Source organism: Heterodontus francisci, chromosome 2 (assembly GCF_036365525.1).
Source record: "Heterodontus francisci isolate sHetFra1 chromosome 2, sHetFra1.hap1, whole genome shotgun sequence".
NCBI lineage: Eukaryota > Metazoa > Chordata > Chondrichthyes > Heterodontiformes > Heterodontidae > Heterodontus > Heterodontus francisci.
In genome coordinates, this window is record NC_090372.1 from 42,310,385 (window position 1) to 42,333,973 (window position 23,589).

Genomic DNA, 23,589 nt, shown 5'->3' on the forward strand with positions numbered 1-23,589 from the left:
AAAAATAAATCAAGTAAATTTGCAAGGAAATCACAGATGTGCAATAACTATAGACAGGTGATATTGGGGTACTTTAATTACCCAAATATTGATTGGGATGATGTCAGAATAAGAGGCGGGGTGGGGGTGGGGGAGTGGGGAAGAGAGAGGGGAATTTCTAAAATGTGTTCAGGAGAACTTCCTTGATCAGTCCAACTAGGAGGGAGGCATTGTTGGATCGGGTGTTGGGGAATGAGGTGCATCAAGTGGCCCGAGTCATAGAGTTATATAGCACAGAAACAGGCCCTTCGGCCCATTGTGTCCATGCCAACCATCAAGCACCCATCTATTCTAATCCCATTCTCCAGCACTTGGCCCGTAGTCTTATATGCTACGGCGTTTCAAGTGCTCATCTAAATACTTCTTAAATGTTGTGAGGGTTCCTGCCTCTACCACCCCTTCAGGCAGTGTGTTCCAGATTCCAAACACCCTCTGGGTGAATATTTTTTTCCTCAAATCAATTTCTGTTGGGGAAGCATTTGGGTAAGAGTGATCATTGTATCATACGGTTTAGATTTGTAATGGAAAAGAGCAAGGAACAATCTAATGTAGAGCTTCTAAACTGGAAGAAGACTAACTTGCATGGGATGAGAGGGGATCTAGTCAGGTTAAAATGAAACCAAAGACCGACAGGAAAATCTGTAACGGAACAATGGGTGATATTTAAAGAGGAGATGTTTCAGGTACAAGCTAGGTACATTCCAACAAGGGCAAATGTTAAGGGAACCAAAATCAGGGTCCTTGGATGACGAGGGAGATAGCAAATATGATGAAACAAAAAAAAAAAGAGGGTGTACGACACATGTTCGATAAATTCTTCAAGCGAGAACCAGGCCAAATACAATAAATTGAGAGGTGAAGAGGAAAATGAGACTGGCAAAGAGAGTATATGAGAATAGAACAACAGTTAACATAAAAGAAAATCAAAAAATCTATCGCCATGCAAATCGTAAGAGGTGGGTGGGGCCTATTAGGGACAAGCAGGGGTGATATACGCTTAGAGGCACAGGGCAAGGCTAGAATACTTAATGAGCACTTTGGATCAGTTTTTACTAAGGAAGAGGATGCTGACAAAATATTGGTAGAAGCAGAGATGGTAGAGGTAATGGATAGAGTGAAAAGTGAGACAGGATGTACTGGAAATACTAGCTATGCTTAGAGTGGATATGTTGCCTGGTCCGAATGGGTTGCACCCCAGCTTGCTAAGGGAAGTGTCTGTGAAAATAGAAGGGATTGCCATAATCTTCAAATCTTCCCTAAATATGGGGGAGGTGCCAGAGGATTGGAAAGTGGCAAATGTGACATCCTTCCTTATTCAAGAAAGGATGTAAGGACATTCCTAGTAACTACAGGCCAGTCAGTTTAACATCAGTGGAGGGTATAATTTTAGAAACAATAATCAGGGTAAAAAAAAACAACAGGCACTTGGAGATGTTTTGAGTTAATTAAGGAGAGTCAGCACAGATGAACAAACAGAGAAGGTTAATGATGGGAATGCAATGAATCTGGTCTATATGGATCTTAAGAAAGTGTTTGACAAATACCACATGAAAGGGTTGGTTAATGAAATTGAGGCTCATGGAATAGGAGGGTCAATGTAATTTTGGAGCAAAAATGTCTGGCTTAAGGACAGAAAGCCGCAAGCCATGGTAAATGGATGTTGTTCAGACCGGAGGATCATAGATAGTGGTATTCCCCAAGTTTCAGAGCTAGGACTACTGTTTTTTTGACATATACTTGGATCTTGAATAACAGAGTAAGATGTCAAAATTTGCTGATGGCACTAAACTTGGACGTGTGGCCAACAATGAGGATGACATGACCCGCCTGCAACAGGACATAGCGGAGTGGGCAGACAGATGGCCTCTAGAATTTCATAGAGAAGTGTGAGGTGATGCATTTTGGCAGAAGGGATAGGCAATATAGACTTAATGGCACAGTTCAAATGACTGTACAGGGATAGAGGGACCTTAGGTTCATGTGCACAGATAAATGCCAGTGGTAGGACACATTGAAAAAGCAGTTAACATATGAGACCTTGGGCTTCATAAATAGAAGTACGGAGTACAAAAGCAGGGAAGTTATGCTGAACCTTTATAAAGCACTGTCAGGCCACAACTAAAGTATTGCACCCAGTTCTGGTCACCACACTTTAGGAAGAATGCCAATGTCCTTGAGAGGGTGCAGAGGTGATTTACCAGAACGGTTCCAGGGATGAGGGATTTTAGCAACAAGACTAGGCTGGACAAGCTGGGGTTGTTCTTGGGGTTGAGGTTAAGGGGAGATTTGATAGAAATGTACAATATTATGGCTGGTTTAGATAAGATGGACAAAGAAAAACTGCTCACATTAGCTGATGGTACAAGGACTAGGGGACACAGATTTAAGATTTTGAGCAAGAGATGCAGGGGGGATGTGAGGAAGAACATGTTATGCAGCAAGTAGTAAAAACCTGAAACTCACTGACTACGAGGGTGGCGGAAGCGGAAATGAAGAATGATTTCAAAAGGAAATTGGATGGGCATTTGAGCAAAATAAATTTGCAGGGCTAGAGATAGAGCAGGGGAATGGGACTGAATGGATTGCTCTAGAGAGAGCTGGCATGGACTTGATGGGTCAAATAGCCTCCTGTGCCATAATGATGCTATGACTAAGTAGTCCAGATACCCAGGATAGCATAAATAAACCCAGAGGGTATCTCAGAAAAAAATTAATTATGGCCACGTTAACTGGACACCAAGAACACGGAGATGTAGATTTTAATCAAGAGTATTTGAATGACTATCTCCCTTGTCTGCTGTTTGCCATAGCCCAGAGGGAAATGAATAATCACACCACAGTTCCTGGTGGAGTTCACATCCTAAAATATGATCTCTGATCTGCTGTGATTTGTTTAAAACTAGCCCACAGTTCAACACAAATACATTTTCTTATTCAGAGATCCTAGGCAGTCTGGTGAAAAAAAAACAGGATATGTAGTAAGGGGTGCTCTGCTGAAGTTAGCATTCAAATAAATTATTCTAGCAATGAATGTAGAAACAAATTTTCTCTCTTTCTTGTGGCTGATGTAGATGTTGGGCAACAACTATAATTTTACATTCAGGTAGTTAAGACAGATAATTGCATCAAGGGTAGTAGAGTTCATCACTGTGATGCCTCCTCTATATTTGTGAATCAGTCATCGTGTCGTTATATGTTCCATGGCCTGTTCTCAGTGACAACAGTCATACACAGAGTTTTTATTTTTTTATTTGTGCATCAAGTATTCACATCTACAATAGCTTGTGCGGATGCGGTTTAGTGTTGCTCACAAGTTTAGTGGAAGATTGAAGCCAGGGATCATCTGCATCGGGTCTTTCAAAAGGGGTTTGTGATTTTTTGCAACCGCCCTTTGGCTTTCCAAACTTCACCAGGGTTGTAGTTGCATTGTTAGAAGGTAAAGATTGTCGGTTCAAAAGGGTTCGTCTGACTTCAAGCGATATTGAGGGGCATTGGTGAAGTCCTGCTGGATGGTGAGGGGTTTGTATTCCTCGATTTGCTGAACTTTCCAGAAGGTTGCAACATTGCAACTGCATGGGCAGTCAAGGTGTTGGAGTCGACTTGAAGATTCCAGAGACACAGTACACTGCCCCGTTCAGTGGGCATCGAAAAATTGAGTGTTACTACTTCTGGTCCATAATGGTGCACATTGCTTAGCTGTGGAGTACATAATGGCCATCACTGATGTTGATGCTCCCCAGCTTGTGCTTGCCAGCTTCTAGATCAGGTTGACTCTTGTCTTCTTGGCGGCTACTTTCTTCAGCTGGTCAAGGAAGGTTAGCGTATGGTCCAGTTTTATTTCAAGATAGGTCAGAGTGGAGTCAAGTTGCACAGTATTGTCACAGAGGGTCATTTTTCAGGGTGCATTGGCTTTCCTGTTATTGAGATGAAATATGCTGACTGTTGTTTTGTCGGGGCTTAGACTTGAGCTTCCATTTCCTGAAATGTTCATCTATGGTGTCTGGAAATATAGTGAACTGCGAGAAGGATAGTGATAGACAGCAAGAGAACATAGATAGGCTGGCTGAATGGGCAGACATGTGGCAGATGAAACTTACTGCAGAGAACTGCAAAGTTGTATATTTTGACGGGAAGAACGAAGAGAAGCAATATAAATTAAAAGATACAAGTATAAAGGGGTTGCAGAAACAGAGACACTTGGGGGTATATGTGCACAAATTGTTGAAGGTGGCAGGGCAGGTTGAGAAACTGGTCAAAAAGGCATATGGGACCCTGGACTTTATAAATAGAGGCGTAGAGTACAAAAGCAAGGACATTATGATGAAGCTTTATAAAACACTGGCTCGGTCTCAACTGGAGTCTTTTGTTCTATTCTGGGCACTGCACTTTAGGAAGGATGGGAAGGCTTCAGAGAGGGTGCAGGAAAGATTTATGAGAACGGTTCCAGGGATGAGGGACTTCAGTTATGCAGATAGATCGTAGGAGCTGGGGTTGTTCTCCTTAAAGAGAAGGTTGAGAGGAGATTTTACAGAGGTGTTCAAAATTATGAGGGCTCGGGACAGAGTAGATAGGGAGAACATGTTCTTATGGGCAGTAAGGTTGAGAACCAGAGGACATGGATTTAAACAGATTGGCAAAAGAATTCAAAGTGAACATAAAGAAAAGATTTTTATGCAGCAAGTGGTTAAGATCTGGAATATACTACTTGAAAGGGTGGTAGAGGCAGATTCAATCGTGGCTTTCAAAAGGGAATTCGATAAACACCTGAAGGAAAAAGAAATTGCAGGGCTATGGGAAAAGGAAAATGGGAATGGGACTAGCTAAACTGCTCTTGTAGAGATCTGGCACAGGCTCAACGGGCGAATGGCCTTCTTCTGTGCTGTAACAATTCTATAATTCTAGGTCCTTGTTCAAGGTGGACTTGATGTTGTTTAAGGTGGCTGCTTTCCTTGCCAGGGCAAGGTTATCGGCACATCCAAATTTGCGCAACTTTATTGGTGACGTGTCAGTCATGTAGACATCGAAGACCCCAGATGCAACTATTGAGCCTTGTGGCACTCGGCTGTTGAGGAACCAGGCCAAGGGTACTTTGTTGCCCAATGGCCTATCGCTGAGCACCGTACATAGTGGGCATAGTGTTTTTAAGGCAGGGGATGATTGTTGCAAGCTTCAGAATCAGTCCTTTAATCTAGACTGTCATAGGCTGATGACGGGTCTACAAAGGCTCTGCCAGTTCTGAACTTCTTGTGGAATTGGCCTCAATGGGTGTTGCCAGGGCCAAAACCTGGTCACAGCATCTATGATTAAGTCGAAATCCCACATGTCTTCAGGAATGATGGACTCGATGAGGGGGCAGATTCTCTGGAAGATGATCCATTCCTGCAGTTTACAGATTGCACACAGGAGTAACATCAACCTATAACTTCCCAGATCATCGATTGGCTTGCCCAGTTTAAGTATAGCAGTGACCATCATCTCATGCCATGGTTTTGGATGCATCTGGATTCCATGGACTTGCAGCGCTTGCAGGGTGGGAAAATATCTTGAGCAATTTGTCCCAGTTTTAATCATGAAGTTGTAAAAACATCCCACAAAGAACTGCATGTTTCTAAACCTACATAGGACTTGACAGAAGCTAAGATGTTGACGATAGTAAATTTTCTGCCCCCACCTGCCACAGTAGCATTTTTTTAATGTTAGAAAAAGTATCAAAATTCTCAAAGGGGTTTGTTAATTTTTGATCGCCAGAAAGTTTGCAAACAGTTGAATGAGATCATGCAGGAGGTCCAGATGCAGCCTACTCCTGTTCTACGTTCCTATAGGAAAATGGCAACCAGCTTGGCAGCAACAAAATAAAAGTAGCTTCTACTATAGTCACTTAAAGAAATATTTCAGTATTTCTTTAGTCTGCTTTTCAATAGTTATTAATTTGAAATCCAGTTTTAATAATAACTGGAGCCAAAAGTGATAAAACTGCACACATGTAGCCCAAAGTTAAGGTCAGCCTGACAGTGGTCCCTCTCTGCCCCCACCTGCCACAGTAGCATAGATGGGAGCATAAAATTACAAAGAAACATTGATAGATTAACTGAGTGGGCAACACTGTGGCAGATGGATTTCAATGCAGGGAAGTGCGAGTTCATCCATTTTGGACAAAATGAATAGATCAAGTATTCTTTAAATGGTTAAAAGCTAGGAACAGTAGAGGTCCAGAGAGATTTAGGAGTCCACAACATTTTCCTTTTGGAAAATAGGACAGCAATAAGCTGCCTCTGGACTTCCTGCATGATACTTTATTCTAACTTTTAAAAAAATGATGGAGAGACTCAAATTTATTTATTTTTTTTTAAATCAACATCTCAGCTTCTGTCAAATTCTTAAAATGTAGAAATTAAGGGCAAAAAGTAATCAAAAAGGCTAATGCAATTTTAGTCTTTATAACCTAAGGATTAGACTTTTAAGGAAAGAAGGTTGCTACAGCTGTACAAAGCTCTGGTTAGACCACATCTGATGTACTTTTACCATTCTGGGCACTGCACCTTGGAAAGGATATATTAGTCTCTGAAGGAGTGCAGAGCAGATTCACCAGAATGTTACCAGGACTCCAGGTTAAAATTATGAGGAGAGTTTACATAAACTAGGCTTGTGTCCCAGGCAGTACAGAAGATTAAAGAGTGATTTGATCGAGATTTTTAAGATTTTGACAGGAATTGATATAGAAAATGTTTCCACTGCTGGTGGAGTCTTGGACAAGGCGACACAACTTTAAATCACAGCCACTTCATGCAAAGCATGGTAGAAGTGTGGAACTCTTCTACAAAAATCCAAAGCTCAGTTAATAATCTAAAATGAGGTTTTTGCTTGCCAAAAGTATTAAGGGATAGGGAACCAAGACAGGTTGGTGGAGTTAGGATACAGGTTAGCCACAATCTCACTGAATGACAGAACAGGCTTGAGGAGATGAATGACCTTACTCCTGCTCCTATTTGATTAGAAGTGACCTTAACACCAGTCAGCTCACCAGTCAAGTAATGTTCGTAATATTGTACACACTTTGGTACCAGATGTCGAAACAATAGATGATGCATTGGAGAGGGCTCCCGATGAGAAATGTTGAGAAATGAAATTCTAATGGTTAAATTTCTATACATCAGAAATTTGTCAAACTAAAAAAAAATGACGACAAAGTAGTAACTTAACCCAGAATGGAAAAATCAACCACAATTATGTACTACATCAATGAAGTGGCAAATCTGACTATGTAAGAAGTACTATCCAGGTGAATATTCCCAGTTGGGTCACCATGTCTGTCAACCAGAAAAGATAGGTGGTGGTCAGGAAGAACCTTCACAACATCAGAAAAAAAACTAAATAAAATCTAGCCTTTATAATAACAGAAATTGACGGAAATACTCAGGTCAGACTCCACCTGTGGAGAGAGAAACAGAATTAATAATTCAACGTGACGATCTTTTGTCAGACCTGAAACATTAATTTTCTCTCTCTCTTCACAGATGCCTCCTGATTTGCTGAGAATTTCCAGCATTTTCAGTTTTTATTTCAAATTTCCAGCAACTGCAGTATTTTGCTTTTGTAAAATCTAGCTTTTCTTAGGCACACAAGACCCAAGGAAATGGGCCACAGCCGATGAAAATATTGATACCAATTGAAAATTCAGTCATGAAAGTTAGTTAACCCAAAATGTCAGGAATAGGCAACAGCAGCCTAGATAAGCATTTCTGCAAATAATCCATTAGCAGAATATAGTTTACTTAGTGCGGCGTGCACACCAGTAAGTCTGTCTTCAAACTGAGGGTAAGACAGCACTGGTGCTACATGTACAATATTAGCACCACCATGAACATTTGGAAGGGAAAGAAGCTGGAAAGAATGAAGACATCCATTTCAGTGATGGGTATGACAACAACTTGCAATTATCTATAAAATCAAAATACTAGGGATGCTAGCAATCTGAAATAAAAACAGAAAATGCTGGAAATACTCAGCTCTGATGGAAGGTCTTTGACCTGAAATACTAACTCTGATTCTGTCTCCACATATGCTGCCAGACCTGAGTATTTCCAGCATTTTTTGTCTTTATTGCAATTATATAGCATCTTTAACATAGTAAAAACACCCCAAAATGTTCTGTATGTCTGTGTTGAATGCCTGTCGCTGGAATCTTCATGTCTTGAATTAAATACAAACTTAAATGATGTATAAATCTACTGAGAAACAGACCATGCTGTTGAAAAAAATTGAAAAAAGTAAATATTCCACTGCTTCCTGAAATATCTGCATTATAGCATACAGCTCCAGACAGTTGAATAAATTCCACCCTCTGGGCTTTCAGCAGGGAGTAGTGCTGACAGGGAGCAATGGTCAGGAATTGCTGGCACACAATCCATGACTTTCCATCTACTGATTTTAATGAATGGACAAACACTGGCCGTGTACCCTCACTGCACTCCGTGTGAGCACCATTCCCCACTGGATCTAACTCTAGACAAAACTTTAATGTCATTAGAATATTGTAGAGAAGCCAAAGGCCAAGTCAGAAGCAAGGCAGGCACTTCATCAGGAACAGAGGAACTGGTCTGATGGCACCCTATCCAGGACAAATTTCATTTAGAGTTTACACTATGTATGAAAAGGTAACTGTTGCTCTGGAACATGTATAGTTGGGGTTATTTCTTATTCGTTAAAGGCGTTGGAATCAGGCACTCAAATTGCATAACAGTATATTCAGCTGATAGCTGATGGTAGGCTTACCAAGGTTAATGAGACTGTAAAATTGCATACACATTGGTTTTATTTAAAAGACAAGTGGCTGCTTCCCCTAAAGTAACTAGAGACTCTGTCATAGGGCCAGACAAATTAAGAGCTGCAATGTCAGAAGCAGAGAAAGTTCATCAACTAAAGCCAAGATTGGAGTGAGAAGCAAATGACGACTGTAAAAAAATAAAACCAAAAAAGTGCTGGAAATACTCAGCAGGTCTGGCAGCATGTGTGGAGAGAGAAGCAAAGTTAACGTTTCAGGTCAGTGACCTTTCATCAGATGGCTGTAAAGCCCCAGGGAGACCGTAACAGAATCAGTCTGGCAGCTGATCAGTGGTAAAGTGTCCAACACAATACCTAGTTACTTCAGTGGAAACAGTGAGGCATTTACCTTTGTCACTGCATCACAGACCCTATAATCTCAATTTTAGCAGAATGGACCCTCCCTCTCCCCAGTCACTCAAGTTCCCCAATGGCACAGTCCTGCCTAGTTACTCACTTAGGCACCAATGCACTTTCGTACCCTTACCCTCTGAGTTCCACCAATGCCACTCCTCCCTATGCTCCTGTGGCCGCAGAGACAAATGGGAGATAGACTTTTAAAATAGAACAAGCAAGCGAGCACAGAGAACAAGGAAGTGCAATGTAGGAAGAGAAATGTATTAAGAGAAAAGAAAATATTTAAATGCAGAGAAAGAGGCACATACACACATGAAGGGGAAATGGAATAGAAAGGGAAAAGGAGACAAATGGACAAAAAGAGAAAGACAAGAAAAATAATTAGACAGATTAAAAGAAAAGCTTTACATTGGTAGAGTTCATGATGTTGCTAGAAAATTACATTTTGTGTGTCATTTGCCTTGTTGTTTCCTCTTCTCAGTAAAGGGAATAAAAGTTTGTCACTTCTGCAAGGGCTTGAAACTTGACATTGTTTTTAATAATGAAGAGCAGGGCAGATTTTTCTCTTCACTGCCTGGATGGTAATCTGGTGGAACGGATCACCTGCCCTTTGCAGAACAGCCCGATTTTCATTTTATCATTAAATATAAAAACAGAGTGAGATACAGAGCTTCATAGTTCTAAGGTGTTGGAAAAGAATTTGCATGAACAGTCTTGATTTTTACATGGTGGTGGTGTAGGAAAAAAGAACAAGATTTAAGATGGTGCATTGGGAGCTTAGAATTAATGAATAGAATAGAAAGAGCTTAGAATAAAGCTCATTGCAGTAGTGACCATTGTGCAAGTTATAAAAATAAAGGGGGAGTGAAGATGACAGCCTAAAGAGAAGAGGGAAATTGCAAACTAGCAAAACTTTTATTTCTCTGTCCAGGAATATGACAGCAGCTGGAAAAGCTTCTCTAGTGATTAGAGGATTATTCATATCTTGGACGATATGGACTTCATAAAGATTTAAGAGCTGTTGAGGAAAGGAGGATTTGGCACAAAAAGAGGACAATGAGCTTCTAAGAGTTATATGCCTCTAACAACTTGCATTTATATAACACCTTTAAATAGTAAGATGTCCTAAAGAGCTTCACAGGAATGCAATCAGATTAAAAACTAAAAACAATGAACAATCTTCTCCACAAAATTTTCTTATTTATAAACCCAAACTTCTAATGACAATTGATTTTGAAATCAATGTTCTAGTTTTTCTCACTTCATTATCATCTGTGATTCCATACTCTCAACAAGCTGGATGGACATTCACAGTCAGCGCATACATAATTTCCCACAATGCTCACTCTGTAGTACTACAAAACTGGTCCTTCACTGAATACCATAACAGCCCTCCTTTTGTGTGTTATGTTTAACAGCAATTGCTGAAGTTAGAGTTCAAACATAAAAATGTCAATCACATGAAACTGGTGTACATACCATATCTAAAGCACAGTCTGTGTTTGACAAATCAAGATGAGCAATGGCATTTGGCTGAGCCAGGAAACTGTACAAGTTCTGTAAAAAAAAAAGATAAAACTGAACAAGCTGCTACTTGGTTTCATTCACTCAAGAATTCAGGCATTAAAGTGTAATGGTTTCATTTTAATTCTGGTTGAAAAAACAAATCTTATCTGCAGTAAACTCATGTGCGAGTCCAAATTCAAAGAAATCCAGTCAATGCAATCACGAGGATTTGTGAAAGGTGAACACTGAATAAATGTAAGAAATGAGCTGTCACTCGAAGGACCAATGTACTGAGGCTGTGAAAAATCACTGGCTGGTCATTCTGCTTGCTACTAACGAACAGTACACATTACCCTTGGAATTCTGCCAACAGTTTCACAAAAGAAACAAAACTTGTCATTTACCACCAACCATCTCCGGTGGGCTCTTTCAATCAGCACTTGAAAATATTTCTAGGTAATGAGTACAATTGCCTGTCTGAGATTTTACATTACAAATCTGGCTCAGGTTCAACATTACAGACCACTCCTGTACACAACTCTTCATTACCTATGCCCTGCAATGTGCATTTACCTGCCCAATGTCCAGGTAAATCCAACAAGTCCAGGGTCCAAGAGAACCCTTCTCCCGTATTTTGACTTACAGGATATATAACATTCTCTCAGCTGATTTTTCAGATTGCAATAAATGCAGTAAATATATATCAGATTGGCTCAGACTTTAACTACAACAGGTTTTTGGAACTTTAAACAGATAAATGAATACTATTAAACAGAACGAGATTTATAGTGACTATAGGCTTTACTTATCCTCCTCAGAATATAAAACAGCAAAGACACATCTCCCGTCCTAACCCTCAACTGTAAACTCTGGACATGAAACGAAACTCCCTGATAGATTTAGACGTTGGCATGCTACAACAGGGTCTCTGACTTGTGCCGTCTCTGATGGCTTCAGACTGATAGCTGACTGGAAGAAAGTCTGCCTTGAATTTACCATTCAAAACCCTTTGAAGAAATACTGGAACAAAGGTATTTTCCCCCACAGTATCCAAACAGTGTTTGTCCACGCAAATACAGCTGCTAATCATATACCCGAGATAAATGAATTTAATGGTCTGATCTACTACCAGATGCCAAACTACCCTGTCCCACCTGCTTACTGCTGTAACAATCCAACTATCAATTATCACTGGTTTGCAACAGCGTTACGGAACACAACAGAGCAATCAGCAACAGAATTAACAAATGTTAGCTGGCATATGTAATTATGCCTAGAGTTTTGTCAAATGGGCTGTCCGTTTTTTTACAATTGAACTTGCATTTTTAACCCTGAATGTACCATGATCAGCAAAGCTGCAGCCAATAATACCAAGAATATTACAGCTTTATCACAGAAACTTTACAGTTTTTGGTGAACTGCGGTAATATATTGCCATCTGCTTCTCTTTCACAGGCAGTGTTTCCCACTCACCTTTTAAAACTAAAGCTAAATGCACGTTCCTAATGTTAACTCAGTTTCGCTCTCCACAAGTGCTACCTGACCTGATGAGTGTTCTCCAGCATTTTCTGCTTTTATTTCCTTTTAAAACTGCTGGATTCAACCCTTTCTTAAAAAAGGCCTTTTTGACCCCTCATCATCTCCAACTATTGCTTAGGGTTGACAACCCGCCCAGATCATCCTGTGTACTTTCTTTGCCTACTTGTGGTGGTCTCTCAGCTCTTAGACTGCTGGCACAAAACCATAAACAGACACTCAACTACAGGGCACCCAATTGTTATAAGGTAAATGCAATAACAGACTATGGATAAGCATCATGTGATCAGAAATCATGTGATCAGAAATCATGTGATGAAACCTCAAGGAATATATCCAACCGGTGTTGGTAACCCACTCCCATCTTTAATGCCCTTTCCTCTCCAAGACTCTCAAATGGATCATCGCTATCCAACTCTGCACCCACCTCTCCTTGCTTAAATGCATTCAGTTTGATCTGAAGACACAACCAAGATCCTTTGTGACAGTAATCACAGTGATTTTATCTATCATGCACAATCAACCACACCACCCACATGCACTGCCCATGCCAGTGATACCAATATTTGTCTTCTATGTAGCCAATCTCATGTAGCTAACACATCTTTTGCAATGGCTTCTTCCTATATATCTACTCGTATATTCATATGCATTCTACTCCAAGGTTCCATTTTTTAGTTCTCCAATTAATCGATGTTGCCTCTCAATGACATGAGGAACAGAGGAATCAGAAGGACAAGAGTAGGTTGTTGAGCCTCTTGAGCCTGTCCTGCCATTCATAGCTGATCTGTACCTCAACTCCATTTACTTGCCTTCATTCCACACCACTTTATCCCCTGACCCAATGAAAATTTATCAATCTCAGTGTTTAGGATTTCAACTGCCCCCAGGATCTAATAGGTAGAACGATTTTCATACTTCCACGAGACGTGTGTGTGTAAAAAGTGCTTCCTGATTTCATTCAATAACCTAGCTCTAATTTGACGATTCTGCCCTCTTGATCTTGATTCCTCCGCCAAAGGAAATGGTTTTCCTGTATGCACTCTAGCCAATCCCTTTATCACTTTAAACACATCCATTAGATCAAACCTCGACCTCCTAAACTCAAAGAAATACAATACCAAATGTACACATTCTCTTAATTTAGTCTTTCAAACCCTGGTCTAATTCTGAAGCAGCATTGTACCCTTTTCAAGGCCATTATAGCTTTCCTGTGGTGCAGTACCCTAAACTGAACACAGTACTCCAAATGTGGTCTGACCAAGGCTCTGTACAACTGAAGCATCACTTCCTCACTTTCATAGTCTAGCCCCTTGACAAAGGCAGTTTTAATAATTTGAGTACTCGTGCACAAGCTTTTCATGACTTGTGTACATGGGCACCTGAATCCCTTTGCTCCTCCACAGTTCCTATTCTCTCAACATTAATATATTCTGATTTGTATTCCTCAGATCAAAGTGAATGATGTCACACCTCTACACATTTAACTCCATTTGCTACAGTTTTGTCTATTCACCAAGTCTATCTAGTCATTTTGCACCTTCCAGTTCCCATCTGCATTACTTACTGTCCCTTCAAACATGGTGTTATCTGCAAACTTGGATAAACAACTCTCTACTCCTTCATCCAAGTCATCAATATATGGTAAAAAGCTGAGGCCTCAATTCAAATCCCTAGGAACAGCACTTGCCACATCCCACCAGAGAACCTCCTATCTTTCAAATAATTACCTACCATGCATTAGAGCTACCACCAAATCTGTACCCATTTTTGCCAATAATCGCTTGGGCAAAAACTTACTGAATGTCTTCTGCAAGTCTGTGTTGACAACATCCTTAAACATTCCCCTATCATCAATCTTGGGGATCTCCTCAAAAAATTCAACTAGATTAGTCAGGCATGATCAACCCTTCACAAGTCCACTGTGACTCTTTGATCAGCTGATGCTAGTCCAAGTGTTCAGTTACTCTAGGCAGAATTTTTCTCGCCCATGGAGCCCAAGCGGACTGAGAATGTCATGGAAAAGGGCATTTGAGTCAGGATCCCTACGTGATCCCACCCTCACGCAGCTTTCCCCGGGGTAGGTTGTGAGTGCAGTGGGGAGCCCCCCTGGGTCTGGCAGGTAGGTAATGTAGAAGTTGTTAAGAAGCCACTTAAGAGGTCATTTAGCACCGAATTCAGGATTTCCCAGCCATGGAAGCTTTGAGGCAAATGCACAGCGGGAAGAGATTCTTCAGTTAAACTGGCAAGCTGGAAATGGTTTGATCAGTTTCACTGATGAGTTACAGCCATGGCCAACGAGAAACTGTTATTCAAAGTATTTCTTCTCTCAGAGAATGCTTTCACTGCATGACAGGTGATTGTCAACTTCTTGGAAGGCACTTCACTCACCTGCAGCAGTATTACCCTGCTACCAGCCCCCAGCAAGGCATGGCAGCAGCTTATGCAGATCCACCTTCCACCTCTGCTGAGGGTCTAGGGCAGAGGCTACACCGCCGCCAACTGTTCCAGCAACACCAGGAGCAACACCAGGAGAACCAACTTTCTTCTCCTCGGCCGCATACCCGTCTACAGGCCAGATGGGATGGACACCAAGATCCAGCCGGAAGGAGGCCAGATCCCCACCACAGGGTCTAGAGGCAGAGAATCAGCTCTCTCAACATGTCTAAGTATCAGTGCCTCAGGCTCACATGTCAGGTTTCTGGTGACATCTGCACCTCCTGGAACAAGACCTCCTTCCCAGTGGAACAGATGGGCGCACATTTCGAAAAGTCAATGGAGGGCCACCCCCAACCCGGCCCTCGCCAAGGTGTGGGATCTCTTCTCCTGCAAGGAGAGAAAGCAGAGAAGCGAGAGGGCTGGTAATAGCTTGTGTGGAGAGGAGGGAAGGAAACCATTTGTGGAGGGTGACTATGAGGCATGGATGCAAGAGGACAATAGGCTGAGGCTGAGTGAGAGTGTTGGCTGTTCAGATGGGAATGTGAGGTGCCTGCAGAGAGGAATGAGTGGAGCTGCAAGGTTGACCTGAGGTGCGCTATGCAGGAGAATTCTGGGCAAGTCAGAGTATGGGTTTGGCACCTGAAAGTATTATGCCACTCACTGGTCATGCCCTCCTGAGGTTCTGGATCCTCTTGGTGCACTGTCTACAGGGTTGGAAAGAGCACATTCCTACTGATAACTTCCTTGGCCACTTCCATTCACCCCTACTTGTTTGGGGGCTGTCTTGTCTACCTGTCCTTGGAGAGCTCACCTCACTGCAGCTGCTCAGATCCTGCAGCAGGACCTCCAGCTGAGTGAGACCCCCTGGGAACAGCCTTCCCAGGTCTCCTCTCCATTCCTGTGGTTGCTGCAGCCTGCAAACTCTAAGTGCTGGTGAGCTTTCCTGATGCATGTGTGGTACCTTTAACTAGAAACCTTTCCTTTAACAGAATGGTCATGTCATCCCACCCTCCCTGCCTAATTGGTCGAGGAGCCCGGAGGAAGGCTGTTAATTGGTTTGCTCTGGGAAAGAGTAACTACAAAACCACATGGAGACCAAACCAGCAATGTGCCCGCCATTGCTCCAGGGACTAAGGCGGGAAGATTCTGCCCCACAACTGATGTTAAACTGACATAGCTACTTAGTTTCTCTCTCTCTGCCTTCCTAAATAATGGAGCGACATTTGCAATTTTCCAATCCAAAGGCATAATTCCTAAATCTAGATCTAGAGAGCTTTGGAAAATTATGCCAAATGCATCTGCAATTTCCTCACCTATTTCCTTTAATACCACAGGGTGGAAACCATCAGGTCTTGGAGATTTATCCATCTTATGTCCCACTATTTTCTTCATTACAATTTTGTAAAATTCAGTGAGTTTCTCCCCTTGACTTATTTTTTTGTTTCCTTCTACTGCTGGTATTTTGTCCTCTTCATCTACTGTGGAAACTGATACAAAGTACTCATTTAACAAGTCTGCCATTTTGTTATTATCCATTATAGTCTTGCCTGCATCTCTCTTTAATGGGCCGATGTTCCCACTTTACCACTCTCCTCTTTAGTCATAAAAAGATTTACTGTTAGCTTTAATATCCCTTTCAAGTTTTCTTTTCCACAACCCCTCTTGCACCTCTTGTTGCTATTCATAGCTCTCCCAGTCTGATGGATTTGCACTTATGTAAGCAGTTTCTTTCAGCTCAATACTGTCTCTTACTTCAATTTATTTACATGATTGCTTAAGTACACAAGTGCAGCCATTACATTTCAGGAGTATGGACTAGTTCACATCTTTCCAAAAACTTAAGTACTTTCCAAGGTTTGTTTATAGGTTTACCCATTAACAGTTTAGCCCAGATTACTGTGGTCAATTTATTTCTCATCCCTTTGAAATTTGCCTTACTTAAATGTAATAGCTTGGTTTGTGACTTTCCTTTTGCTCCCCCTAATGTAATATCAAATTCAATCACATTATGATCACAGTTTGCAAGATACCCCTGACTATCAAATTGTTAACTTATTGTGGTTCATCTGTACTAAATCCAGTACGGCCTGTTCCCTTGTTGGTTAGAACACGGTCCTAAACACATTCTAAAAAAAAAATTACTTTTACTATTTGAGCTGTTCTGCTTCCCTCAGTCTACATGGAAATTAAAATCTCCCATGATAACTACATTGCATTGCAACATGCTACCTTGGATCCCCATATTTATTCTACCACTACATCAATATTATCAGGAGATGTGTATGAAACTCCTACCAGTCTTGCATCTTTGATGCTCAATTCTTCCCATACTGTTACCACTGCCCAATTACCCTTACTAAAAACCCTTCTTTCTGCTGAAGTAATTGTGTCTTTATCAATATTGTTACCACCTCTGCGCCTGCCAATTTCCCAACCCTTCTTAAAGATCCTATGGACTGGAATATTTAACATCCAATCATCCTCAGATTGTAGTCAGTTCTCCGTAATTGCTACTATATCATACCCTTTAAGGTGAATTGATACTTCTAACTCAATTGTTTTATTTTTTAAGCTACTTACAGTCATGTACAGAACTCTTGGTGAGGTAATTGTCGCTACTCTTTTTATTCCACTTTCTGACTTGGTGTGGATTTCTCCCCTCTTATCCATAAGCATGGTGTTATTTCCATATGTATACTAATGATATTCATCTTTACCTCACCACCACCAAACCACAATACCCCGACTGTGCAATCCAACTGCTTGTCTGACAAAAGTATAAGATTAACCGGAACTTTCCGCAACTTAACACCCACAAAATAGATCCCATTCTATTCAGCTTTAGTCCAAAACTTCACATCCCTTACCCCCAGTTCTATCCTCTTTCTGAATCAATGGTGCACACACCCGAGTTGAACTTCAAAGCCTAAATCCAGTTCATCACCACCATTGATTACTTCAACCTCTAATATCTCCTGTACCCATCTCTAATCCATTCTCACTGCTGATGAAATTCTAACTGACACATTAATCGCAATCAAGCTCAACTTTTCCAATGTGTTCTCACTAATTTCCTGAGCACAAACCTACATAAACTTCAACTCAACCAGAAACCCACCAGCTATATTGTAACCTATATTAAACCCTGCTCATTTACTACCTTGGCTTCCTGTCCCACAGCACCTCTGTCAGGAACCGCATCTCATTTACAAACCATTCCAAGGCCTCACTGCACCGCTCTCCCACCTCTACATAGCAGCTGTCACCCTCTACTTTTTTAACTCTAGCTCACTGTGCTATCCCCATCTCACTCCTCTACAGCAGAGTCTCCTTCCACCTCATCTCAATACTCTTCCTAAAACCTTCATCCCACTGCATCTTTCCAAAGGTCTTCTTCAAACCAACAACTTTACCCATGCCTTCTGCCACTTCTCATAGCCTCCATCTGCAAGTTCCCTCCAAGCCAGACACCATACTGTCTTGGAAATATATTGCCGTTCTTCCACTGTCACTGGGTCAAAATCCTGGAACTCGCTTCCTAACAGCACTGTGAGCATACCTACCTCTCATGGACTGCAGCAGTTCAAGAAGATGGCTCACCACCACTTTCTCAAGGGCAATTAGGGATGGACAATAAATGCTGTCCTAGCCAGCGATGCCCACATCCCATGAACAAATAAAAAAAACCCATCCACCCAATCGATTCTCTTGCTTCGATCTGAGCCCTACTTTTAAGCATTTCACCTGGTCAAAAGAACGATGCAAGAGCAAGTTGTTATAAAGCACAATGGATGCAGGTAAACATTATAATCCTCATGACAATAATGAACACTTTTTACATATTACTAACATCCATCTTGTCTGGAAAACCCTATGTGCCAGGGGTTTCATTGGTTGGAAATTTACCCTAGACTTTTAACAGGAGAAAACCCTACATTAACTTTTTAAAACACTAGCTGCCAAGATGGCCACTGCCATTTACATCTGAAATACCAGGACATTGAGCTGGAGACAAAAGTCTAACAAGAAGCCTAGCCAGAACAATGCTTTGACTAACTGAGTAGATTAGCCAGATCACCCTGGTTAGGAGGACATTCCAAGTCATTTCAAGGCATTCATAAATGGATATATCCCTCTAGGGGTTAAACACTGCCAACCCCACCTAAGATAAGTTTTGTGTTTTAGACTTTGGATCTCATTAAAAACAAAGGGGAGTGAGAACCATGTGACCATCTGTTCACCTCTGAAGAAACTGGAAGATTTGTCATACAGACAAGCAGGAACCTAGTGGACAGCAGCTGAGAAGGCTGCTGCTCCCCTGTCTCTCTCTCTCTTTCCCCACAAAACATCAAGTGAAAACTATCTGCGACTGGGGGATCCTCCAAGCCTACAGACCGCTATAGCTAGTGACGAGGGGAAGAGAACCAACTACAAACTCTGCCTTCAGGAAAGCCCTGATACAGCAAGGCATCCAAAGTACATTTTGACCAACCAAGAACTTCAATACAGCTTCAACCCAGGACTACTGAATCATCCACTTTACAGACTACATTTAAGTTCCATTTATTCTGGACTTTATCCACCCACAAAATCTATTTCCCCTGCTGTAATATACTTGCGTGTGAGATTTTCGTGTGAACTTGTGTGTGAATTTGTAGCATATTTTTAAATCAGGTTAGTGTTAGGTATAATAAACTTACCTCTTTCTTGTTTAAACCCAAGAAAACCTGTCAAATTGGTTCACAGAGGCAGTAGGTACAATCACTGTTTAAAAGGAATAAAGCAAGTTGTGATCAAATAAGAGGAAGGGGCAAAAGGGGTGCTCGAGACCCCTTCCTCACCTGGCCGTAACAATCTCCATACTGAGATCCATCCACAGATAAGCAACATTTAGAATCACAATTGGTACCTGCCAAATTTTACAAGGCTGTGTTTCCAGCCTCTATTCACCTTTGCCTTCAAAAGTTTGCTGAATCCCTGACATTTTAGGTAGCCCCTCAAACTACCCCATAATACAGTGCACATGCGTGATGTTTTACTCCACATAGAAGGAATAATGCTTAACGCATTACGTGAGAAATTAATCAGTCCCTAGGCCTATCTAACGTTGCATTTTATTTTGACCATTGCAACATTTCTAAAAGCATTTTGAAAAAGTCTGTTCTGCAACCAATACATCACCTGCTACACGGTATACTGACGAGACTTTCAATAGCTTTGTGATAACACAGTCGTTAAGGCAAGGTGTTGCAAGAAGTCCCTACAGCTCATCAACCTTATATGAAACATTTCTTGCATTAACACGTAAGCATTCCAACACTGTGCTAGTTAAATTATAATGCATAATACATGAATATATTGCATATTGGTATTAAAAAACAACCAGAGTATAGAATTATTGTTTTAATGAAAAATTTATCACAATATAATAAGGATAAAGAGGCACCTTGACTTACTCGGCAGCAAGTGCCAACCCTGCAACTTCCAGCACCTAGAAGAATAAGGGCAGCTGATGCATGAGAACATAGTCATCGTCGTGTTCCCTTTCAAGTTTCAGACCATCCTGACTGGGAAGTAGTATATTTTCGGTCCTTCCTGGAACTCCCCATCTAACAGCACAAGGACTGCAGCGGGTTAAAAAGGCACCCCACCAGCACTTTCTCGAGGGCAGCTAGGAATGGGCAAGAAATACTGACGTTGCCAACAATATCCATTTCCAGAGGAAGAAAAAAGAAATAAAATCCAACTTACCGATAGGTCATCTCCTCGGAGTAAGTTCCCTGAGAGGTCAAGGTGCGACAGGGAGTTAGGAATTTGTTGGTTGGCACTCAGTGATTGGGCAAGGCTGTTCACCCCTATAATAATGCAGAGCACACAAAATAAACAGTTATCCAAATCTTCTATTGGACATGAGATACCTGGAACATTTCACACCAAGCGTTTTATGTAGCAACAGGTAGGGTTGGTCATCTCTTTTCTTGCTGTGGAATGGATTTTTAACTAGTTAGCACAATATCTTACACTGACATACCGGTATAGTCTTTGCAAGTTTTTTTTAAAAAACTTTTTGCACTTACAATTCTGCAATGAAGATTTTTCTAATATAATTTCATCCAACACACTGGCATAACTGGACTCTTACTAGTTAACACTGAAAGGCTGTATGCTTGAAAGATTAAGTGTAGAGTGCTTAAATTAGCATTCTCATACCCAGTCTAATTTAATTTAAATTAAACCATTATCAAATTAATGCTAGAGAAGGAGATAGCAAATTCAACATTTCAAGATTAAATCCTCTGTGATTAAAATATATGCTACAATTTTCATGCGAATCTAATTTCAACAGTTCCAAGGGATAGTTTCTTGGCTGCAGAGACTACCAGAGATCAGCATCAACATGCTTTTATAAGTGTACAGTATTTGCTCTGTCAATGCTTCTTTCCCCAAGTCAATGTCACATTCAGTATATCCAATGTACTCCTTTATTCTCATCTCTTTGGTCAATCTTTGATAGCCTTTCCTTTCTTGACTGTCATTTTCATTATTTACTTGCCAAATGCCTTGGGACATTTCTTTTATATTAAAGACGCTATATAAATGCATAAATCATTTACAGTTATATTTAATTACGTATAAAGATCCTTTTCGATGGTTTAGGCATTTGAAACAAAATCATAATATTACAGATGGAAACATTTGTGTCGAGTTCAACAAAATAAATGTATACATTTACCCATAAACTCAGCCCTGTACATTTCTGCAGAGTAAACACTCTAGGGTAAAACTTGAAGCTGTATTAGTGTTAAGTACACAACTTTCATTGTTCTTAGCCCTGCATGAATGTTCTCCATCAAGAGCTTGGTGAAGCCACTATGATGATCTCAGGCTTTGACTTATCCAAATTTTGTTCTTGTTCTTACTTTTCAAAAGCATCTTTTATATTGTGCTAGTGGTACTGGTTCCCAATGTGTGACTCTTTTCCACAGGTTGTTACTGAAAAGCAAGCGCCAGAATTCAGAGACCCCAAAGATCAGGAACATGTGACCTTCATGTCTGCCAGACTTATCAAATCCCAGCAACTTTATTTTTGGATTGGAGCCCTCACACTGGAAGTCAGGGCCACTGAAACTGGGCTCAACGCAACAAAATAAGCTTAAATAATAAACACAAGACATACCAGATTGTGTTTACTGAGTAATAAAATGGCCCCAATTTTTAAAAGCATTGATCGAGCCTGGGGGTTACTGATGGTGATGGAGAATGCTCGACAGTGACCGAGTAACACTGTAGACTCGCACAAAATTCTCTTTTGTGGAATCATATCCAGTTTCTCTCTCGCTCTCTCTCTCTTAGCCTCCTACATGAATTACATTTTGGCACTCTCAACATGGCCACATCACAAACCAAGTAAAAACTTGCCCCGTGCACCAATTTTTTTTTTAACTGATCCACATAATTTTTCTGACAGCTCTTTAAACAATTCATACCAGATCACATTCCATGTTTAGAATCCAACACAGAATTAATTATCTGTGCAATTTTGAACAACCCCCGCCCTCCTCTCCCATTTCAAAATTACAGTATCTCTAAGTTCTAGTTGGCTTAATTCAGGAGTACACACCAATTTTTGGCTCATAGCCACAATTTCAAGTGGTAACTTGCTACAGGGCTACGGTCACAAATCTACCTTAAGGCTCATTTTTTTAAAATGAGGCTACACGCTTTCCTTCTCTTAATTCCCCAAACGGAGTTTCGTTCCTTCCCAAACACAACCAGGATTGCTTTTTTAGAAAAGAAACTACTTTCCGTTTGGAACAAAAAAAAACAATTGCTTGCATTTATATAGCACCTTTAATGTAAAAAAGTTGTCTTCACAAAAGTTCACGGTAAAAAATGGATGTCCCAAGTCCAAGAAGGGGATACAATGAGGACTGGCCAAAAGCCTGGTCAAACAGTTGAATCTCAAAGGAGGAGAGAGAGTTGGAGAAGCAGAGAGATTTCGGGTGGGTGGTGGAGCGGGTGGTGGAGGGGGTGGTGGGGAAATTCTAGAGCATCATGCCAAGGCAGCTGAGTGCATGGCCATCAAATGTGGAGTGAACAATGTTTAGAGCTACACAAGAGGCCAGAAACAAAAGGAATGGAGAGCTTGGGGTCAGAGAGGTTATAGCAATAACTTGCATTTAACATAGAAACACATCCAAAGACACTTCACAGAGGTGTAATTGGGGAAAAATAACGAAGTTTGATGAAAGTCTTGGTCAAAAGGGTGGGTTTTAAGGAGAGGTTTAAAGGAAGTGAGGGAAGTGAAGAGGAGGGGGGAATTTGGGAGAGAATTCCAGATGATTGGTTCTAGATGACTGAAGGATCAGCTTCTAATAGAGGCCAGAGTTGAAGGAAGACAGTATGAAAGGACTGTAGGGCTGGAAGTAGGGAAGAGCAAGGCCATGAAAGGATTTAAGTACAAGGATAAGAATGTGGAACCAGTGACATTGAGGATTGAGTCAAGATAGGTCAACAAGAATGGGGTGAGCAGGAATTAGTGTGGGATAGGGCAACAGTCTGATGAGCTGAAGGTTGTAGAGGACAGAGGACGTGAGGTGAAAACTGGCAGCTTTGCTTGCCTTCATTACAACAATGTCTGCATTTCAAAAGTATTTCAGTGGCTGTGAAGCTATTTTGGATGTCCTGAAATGTGAACAACACTGTGTAACTGCAAGTAGTTACTTTCAACCACTGAATAGTAGTCTACCTGATTGGTGCCCCTGCCACAAAACTCAATATACACTCCATTGACCACCACTGCTGCAATATGGTTGCAGTACATACTACCTATGCACTGTAGAAATTCATCCAAGCTTACTCCAATAGCAGTTCTCAAACAGAGATCAGTGA

At 41.1% G+C, this 23,589-nt stretch overlaps 1 protein-coding gene across 3 annotated transcripts in view; it reads right to left on the reverse strand.

Annotated features, from left to right (window-relative positions):
* The window catches only part of LOC137384042 (F-actin-uncapping protein LRRC16A-like), a 488,125-nt gene that overhangs the window by 247,743 nt on the left and 216,793 nt on the right, over positions 1 to 23,589 (reverse strand). For all 3 annotated transcript variants that reach the window (XM_068057622.1, XM_068057608.1, XM_068057615.1), the window contains exons 13-14: positions 20,449 to 20,552; positions 10,696 to 10,773 (exon numbers count right to left, since the gene is read on the reverse strand). In XM_068057622.1, the coding sequence (XP_067913723.1) occupies positions 10,696 to 10,773; positions 20,449 to 20,552 (182 nt within the window). The remainder of the gene's footprint in view (positions 1 to 10,695; positions 10,774 to 20,448; positions 20,553 to 23,589) is intronic.